The sequence below is a fragment of the Cibotium barometz genome, chromosome 2 (assembly GCF_041138505.1).
Source record: "Cibotium barometz isolate CiBa-2024 chromosome 2, ASM4113850v1, whole genome shotgun sequence".
Taxonomy (NCBI): domain Eukaryota; kingdom Viridiplantae; phylum Streptophyta; class Polypodiopsida; order Cyatheales; family Cibotiaceae; genus Cibotium; species Cibotium barometz.
In genome coordinates this window covers 57,499,959-57,507,137 of record NC_141047.1, presented here as the reverse complement: position 1 = coordinate 57,507,137, position 7,179 = coordinate 57,499,959, and the positions used below count along the sequence as shown (strand labels likewise).

Genomic DNA, 7,179 nt, shown 5'->3' with positions numbered 1-7,179 from the left:
GGAAAAAGGTGTAAGAAATGTTCCATAGTAATGCATTCCTACAAGCAAATTAAGCATAACATGGCCACATGAACACCACCACACCCACACCTATACCCTCTCACTCTTTCACTCTTTGATTTTGACCACAAGCTGGTTCTCCTAAGTTGTCCTTATTCTCTTTTGGCATTTGTAAATATTTACTCTATCTTTCTAGTACACTTTGCTTTGCACACTTTGCAAAATTGCCCAATCACCCAAAGACAAAGAGACTATCTATCAGAGGATTAAATAAAAAATGGAGTAATGGAAGGCTACATGGAGTCCCAATGTTGTAGATCCAAGAATATGGGTTTTAAGGGTGGTTCAAATCAAGGAACTTGAGATCCAACCTTGTAAGTCATGATATAAATAGTCTTTCATAATATAAAACAAATATATCATTAAATCATTCTCTCTTTAATATAGGTTTACTATTTTATTCTAGTGTCTATAGTAGTGTAATATACATGTGTCTTTTCAATATTGCGACTGTGTGACCGCTATTTGAATAGTGAATTTCTTAATAGAACCCTTCATTCAGAATTTGTGATAGGAAGGAAGTCATGTGACCGCTATGTGTAAGTCTTGGGACAATCTATGAGAGACGATGACCCTAGAACTATCAAAGCAAAGATGTGCATTGAAGGACACCATTACAAATGCCTTAATACACTATGGATCAGCGGTGGTGAACCTAATAACTAAGGAAACCATGATAGATTTGGGCTTGGAAAAGATGTTATAAAGTAATTAGGTTAGTTGGCTTGCCAACAAAAGTAGAAATTACTTGCCCTCCCAAGTATGTGTACACATGTGGCCTATCCCATGAGTGAGGGCTTTTCACACGGTTGACCATACTCACCCACGAATGTAACTTTAACCATATGTTTTCTTAACCATGGTGAAATGGAGCCAATTTTATCCCCAAAAATGGAGGGGGGAAATGGGGAAGAGCGGGAAAATGGGTTTCCTATCCTGCACGTGACTTTTGCCCTATCTTATGCCCTGTACTTTTGCCTCTTCAACCTCCATTGCCCTGGCAGGTAGTACATCGTACCTTCCAGTTTGACTATCTCCCACCTCCCGTTACCTCGAATATCCCTACTGGTATTTCAGCATTGGAGTTTGCAGATTACTCTACTATTTGGGCCTAGAAGTTAATGATGATTTTGCTGTAATTTGTTCCTCATTTCCTTTACAACAGGTTTTGCTGCTACTGCAAATAATGCATTGAGAAGGCCTATGTTTCTACTTCAACTCACATGTTTTTGGTTGGAATTTGTTTACAGGTGCTGTAATTTGTTACTAGTTGCTAGAGTAGCTGTAAGCTTCGAAAGGAGATTGTTGGCTTGAAGCAGCTCTAATTCTTCCATACTTTGCTCCAGGTTTTATGTCCATTTCATCCTTCATTTTAAACATGTTAATGATGGTTTTGCTGTAATTTTTTCCTCATTTTCTTTACTTTACAACAGGTTTTGCTGTCCATTTGAGATTATCTTGTTGGGCACCTTTTTGTTATCTAGCCCTTTTATAGGAGTATGGAGAGGCATGATATTGTGATTGTGTTAGATGAGGGTATGGCTGAAAATCATGTGTTGGGATATGTTCATCTTAAAACCGGTGGTACCTACAAGGACTTGAGAGAAGAGATCATCCTTGATAATCTCATCATAGATGAGTTTATATTTTTGGGAGGATCTAGGAAAATTCCAATAGGGGCCAAGCAAGAGGAGAGATGGATAGTTGATGCTGCAGAAGTAACCATCCAATTGAAAATGGAATATGATACACAAGGCAAACGCCAAAAAGTGGACTCAGTTGGAGATAGCAATAAAATGCAGCCAAAGTGTACAGTGTCTCCAGATTTATGTATGCATGATCTTGCTCAAGGGTGTGAAAGCTACAATATGGTGGATGATTCGACTACGTGTGGTAGTGTTTCTAAGAATCGATTGAAGAGTCACCTTGAAACACCATCTGAGGTCAAAAAATGGCAGAGGGAGATTAAGATAGCCAAAGAAAAGTTAAGAGCAAAAGGCCGACATGATAGATTTGAGCTCATGTCAAAGGACAAGGATGGTAAAGCATTGTTTCAGATTTGGTGTGAGGAGTGTGATTGCTCTTATGGTCAAGGGGGTCCTGACACTTTGTATAATTACACACACTCACACATCAACTCAGCATCCCATATGAGGATTATTGGGTTATGTGAGCAAGAGAGCCATAGAAAAGACAGCCTTGGTTCATTGGATGACATTATGGAATTAGGAAAAGAAAAAGTAAATGAAGCAATGTTGGAGGTTTCAACCTTTGCAAGTGAGAGTAATGTGGTGTTTCAACTAGTAACAGAGAATATTGGAGATTATAGCACTCTATCAAAAGTCTATATAAGCTGCATGCTAGATAACAAGTGGATACCACTATTTCCAAAGACAGGATCTCTACGACAATGCATGATTGAGCATATGAAATCCAAGCTACATATCACAAAGGCTAGTGGCATTGATTCTAGTAATCAAGTGAAGAGGGCTGGTGGTCGCCCATCCAAGGTGACAATTATAGATAAGAAGCAAAGAGATCTAAGTGGTTTTTTCAAGAAATGTTCCGCTAAAGGTAAAACTCACATGTTCTAGCTGTGTTTTCCATCAGTTTTGTATTTTCCAAGTGAACATTTTTTCTTATGCTCTATTGTAATGTTTTCTTATAGACAATGACACCTTGCAAACTGCCAATGCATCACGAAAGCCATCAGGTATTTCTCATATGCTTCTATTTTCAATCATTATTTTTGATTTTTTATAGAGATGTTAGGTGTAGCTAGTCATATGGCTTTTGGCTCTCTCTCCATTAGGCAAATTTTCAAGCTTCTATTTTCAATCACTATTTCTGTTTTTTTATAGAGATGTTAGGTGTAGCTAGTCATATGGCTTTTGGCTCTCTCTCCATCAAGTCTATTGGGAACTTAACAGATTCCTCCTTTGCTCATAGGGAGTAGCTTGCTTGCAACCTTGTGTTGGGGTTTTTGGCAAGGGTCATATAACTATGATGGGAATGTGGTTGACTTGAAGCCCTTTTTGGATGATAGTAAGGGAGGTGGCAAATGGCACAATGAGCCAGCAACTAAGGCAACAATTATGATGGGGACAACAGAGTTCATTGAAATTAATGGCACTTTCCGTCATAAGGATTGCAAGCGGATATGTTTGGAGGGAACATACTTTGATAATTTGCAATGTGGTGCATGTGCTACTATTCCTAAAGAACGAGACTTTCGCATGCGAGTGTATCGACAAATTCGATCTTCAGACACTCGTGGATCAAGAGACACAGGAGGTGGTAGACGTTTAGATTATTTGACTCATTTAGAGTTATTGAGAGTAGCAAAAACAAAGTCCACAATGGTTCGGGTATTGAAGAAGGAGATAGCATTCACAAGAACTGAAGTTGTTGCATTGAGCGTGAAGGTTAGAAGTCTTCGGGAGAGCACTATGGAAGCCATGGTGAGGAAAGATGTTAGAAAATTTTGTCAAGATATAATCAATGCTCATGAGCTAGGTCTATTTGAGGGAAAGAAGGCATTGTGGAACTTCTTTGTTGACATTTCACAAAACATTTCAAGAGTAGGTCAAGGGAAGAGATATTCCAATACAACAAAGGAATTATTTGAGACTGTCAAGATATGGGGAGGGACAAGGTTGCATAATTTCTTATCACTTAACCTTGGAGGTCCACACATGTCCACCACAATGAGGTCCACAAGAAAAGCACTTTTCTTTCGAACTGGTTTACAAGAGGATATATTTCAACATGCAAGAGAAGTTTACACTTGTCACATGATGAAGAAAGGTATACCCTTGGGTAGTGTGCCAGTTCTTCTAGCTGAGGATGAAACAGTTGTGAAAAGAATGGTGAGATGGGTGGCACGTGATGATAATTTGGTTGGCTTTTGTGGTAAAAAGCTAGAACACACTTGCATTCCAGACTTTGTCATGCAAGTTGGTGATGGTCAAGATGGATATCTTAGAGTTGTGGACGCTTTTCAACATAATGTGATTGCTCATTATGCAAGGGTATTGATAGTGAATCCTCTTCTTGAATTCTTGCCAAAGCTAGTTATATTGGTGCAATTGACATGTAATAGGTTTGATTCCATGTTTGTCAGAGAACAGTGGGAGAGCATTCAGCTTTCTTGGAACATTTTTCTAAGGGATGTGGTAGGTCCATTGATAGGACATGCTTCAGATGGGGATAGTAGGCGCAGAAAGTTGATGTTGCAAGATTACTCTTCTTGTCAAGGTCCCAGGTTGTGCATTCCTTGGAAGGGTTGGCCCTTTACAGCACACATCACATTTGATGGGAGTATCAGTGGTTTGCATGATCAAGACTATATCCATAATGGAAAGAAACTTATCAATCCTTTGGATAGTGCATCTAGAAGGTTGGTACTTGGTAGAGAGCTTGTGACTTTGAATCATGTAGCAATTGTATATCAATTATTCAAGGTTGATGAACATGGCTTGCAAGAAGGGGATATTGAGAGGAAGGATAGACAAAATTGGAGAGCTGCACAAAGGATTGCTGCAAAGAAAGTACAAAAGTGTTTGAAGTTATTACAAGAAGGCTATGGTGCTCACAAAGAGCGGACATTGGGCACACGTATGTACTTATCAATAGTAGCATCTTACATTGATATTTTCTTATCACCTACCTTAGACTTGTATGGTCGTGTGAAAGCTGCAGGAAAGGTGTCTTTCTTTTTCAGGTATGCAGAAGTTGCTACCATTGCTATTAGTGATATATGAATAAAGGATTTTGAACGTATTTCCAAGGTTGATGTGGCTAATACTCATGGTTCTTTCTATATGTAGGATTTGGCGCATGTGGATCACTAAGCATGATGCATACTCCCTAAAGCAAAACTTTATCAGTAGAGAAACATTCATTGACATTCAATTGTCATGTCACTTTGTGGTTCTCTTGATAAAGACCTTTAGGGAAAAGCATCCTCACTTGCACGTACCCCTTTCTTGCACGGGATCGGATGCATGTGAGAATTTTTTCAGCAAGGTGGGTGGAATGGTTCGGAATGAAAGATGCTATGATGGCTTTGATTTGCTGAGTAGTACCGGAGCACTTAATAGAATAGCAGAGTTTCAAGCAGGTTCAATTCTTAAATTTCCAGCAGCTCATTCTAAACAAGAAAATATATGGGCTACTTTGGAAAAGGAGAATGGCACTCCTTTGGCCAACCTGGGAGACTATGCTTGTGTGAGTAGTGACAACCATATGGTATCTGCATTGAAAGAGGGATTATTAGAAGCAAAGGCCATAAGTGAGACACTTGGTATGCACGATGAAACTTCTTGGAATGACTCATGGGAGGAGGGAGATCTCTTAGAACTCTTCAACCCTAATCTTGAATATGTGGATGAAGATGAATCATTGGATGATGTTCTACTTTTAGATGAAGATAATCACTTTGATAGTGGTGTTCGAGGTGATCTGGTGGATGAGGAAATTACTAGTGAAAGTGAGCTTCGTCATGTGATTGATTGTCTAATTGATGAGGAGGAGAAGGTGGTTAGTGAAATATCGCCATTTGTTGAAGTGGATGGGAAAGCCATTTCTAAAAGCACACTTGTCAGCCAATTGAATGGAAATCCCACACTATCTAAAGATAGATTAACAAGGGTGAAAAGTGGAGTGTATTTTTCTTTGGAGAAGAAGGCAATGATTCATACAGGAACATGTCTTGGTATAGGATCTGATTGTGCAGTATTGTTTGAAAGCACATCAATAAATGCAAACAAAAAGACAAGAGGAAAAGGAAAAGCTGGGAATACTAGTAAGGGTGCTGTAAACGGCATGTGGTACCTTGGAAGGGTGGCAAGCATGAGGAGAAAGGTTGGAAATTGTCTAAAAGAGACAAGAGGCCCCTTTGATCTATTGGATAGGCCTTTGAATGTTCAAATTCATTTGTCATGGTATCAACAAGCAAAGGGAACTAGGACCTACACATATGACCTTGTTGACAACCAATGTGTGGATTTGGAATCTATAATAGCCTTGGCCAATCTCAACTATGATCGACAAACAAAGAAATACCATCTTGATGAGAATGACTACAAACTTTTCAATGAATATGTGCAGGGCAGAAAAGGTACATTTTCTATTTTTTAAATTTTTGTAAAGTTTATCCATTTTGAAGTTGTCCCTTCCCTTCCCTTCCCTCCTTCCTAGTCCATTTGCAGCCCTACTGCTCCAATCTCTGATGTAGATGAAGGGAACATATGTTTTTGTTAATGTGCTTTCAATCCTTCTTATCACATAGGGATCCTAGGTTTGCAGCATGTAACTTGACAGGGAGCTTATGTTTGTTTTGTAGGATAAATTTGTTGGCAAGCTATGTGGCATGATGCAGCATTTATGAGAAGATGCCCATAGATGTGTCAATGCTAAACTTATGGATTATAGACATGGATTGTTCGGGTGTTACTCTTGTTTAATTTTTAGTTTTTCTAGTAAACATTCAAGATGCATTTTATGTTTTCTACTCTATCAAATTTTGGTTTAGATTCATGGATTGTTCAGGTGTTACTCTTGTGTAACTTCATATTTGCTGCTATTAAACATCCAAGATGCTTTTCAGCTTTTTCATTCTAGTGTTTGTTTTTTAAGGGAGAAGACACTTGTTTATGTTAGTGTGTAATCATTCTTATACTACAGCTTTCTAGCTTGTCCGCCCCAATAACAGTGAATGTAGTTGCTATCTACACTATTCTGAGCAGGTTTAGAGACTGTTGCCAATTATGGGAAAGGATTTGGAGCTGTTTACCTCTGTATTTGGCAATACAACATTCAAATTAGTTCATGTTTTGCAAGTACAGGTCTGCATTGGAAGTTCAGTGAGGTTTGTGCATTGTTTAACCAAGCATTGGCTAGTGGGTTAATGTGATTTTGTTGGTGCAATACCATTCACAGCATGTGAATCAGTGGAGTTTATGCATACATCTAAGATGGTTCAGAATCAAAATCCGAATCTAAATTCGGGAGACGTGTTTGAAGTTTTGGCCTGGGAGGATAAATTGAATGGAACCAAGTATTCCAGGTGGAGTTTTATGGTGAATAATGCGTTAGTTGGTAAGAGTATATGGGGCT

General features: G+C 38.8%; 2 protein-coding genes across 2 annotated transcripts; both read left to right on the top strand.

Moving 5' to 3' along the window:
* The first annotated feature begins 3,158 nt into the window (after nucleotides 1–3,158).
* On the top strand, nucleotides 3,159–4,823 carry LOC147641255 (uncharacterized). Its single transcript, XM_086807974.1, has one exon. The coding sequence runs from the start codon at nucleotides 3,159–3,161 to the stop codon at nucleotides 4,821–4,823; it is 1,665 nt and encodes a 554-aa protein (XP_086664100.1).
* Nucleotides 4,824–4,896: 73 nt separating this feature from the next.
* LOC147641254 (uncharacterized) lies at nucleotides 4,897–6,201 on the top strand. Its single transcript, XM_086807969.1, has one exon. It carries the CDS (start codon nucleotides 4,900–4,902, stop codon nucleotides 6,199–6,201), a length of 1,302 nt encoding a protein of 433 aa, XP_086664095.1. The 5' UTR covers nucleotides 4,897–4,899.
* The last annotated feature ends 978 nt before the right edge of the window (nucleotides 6,202–7,179 follow it).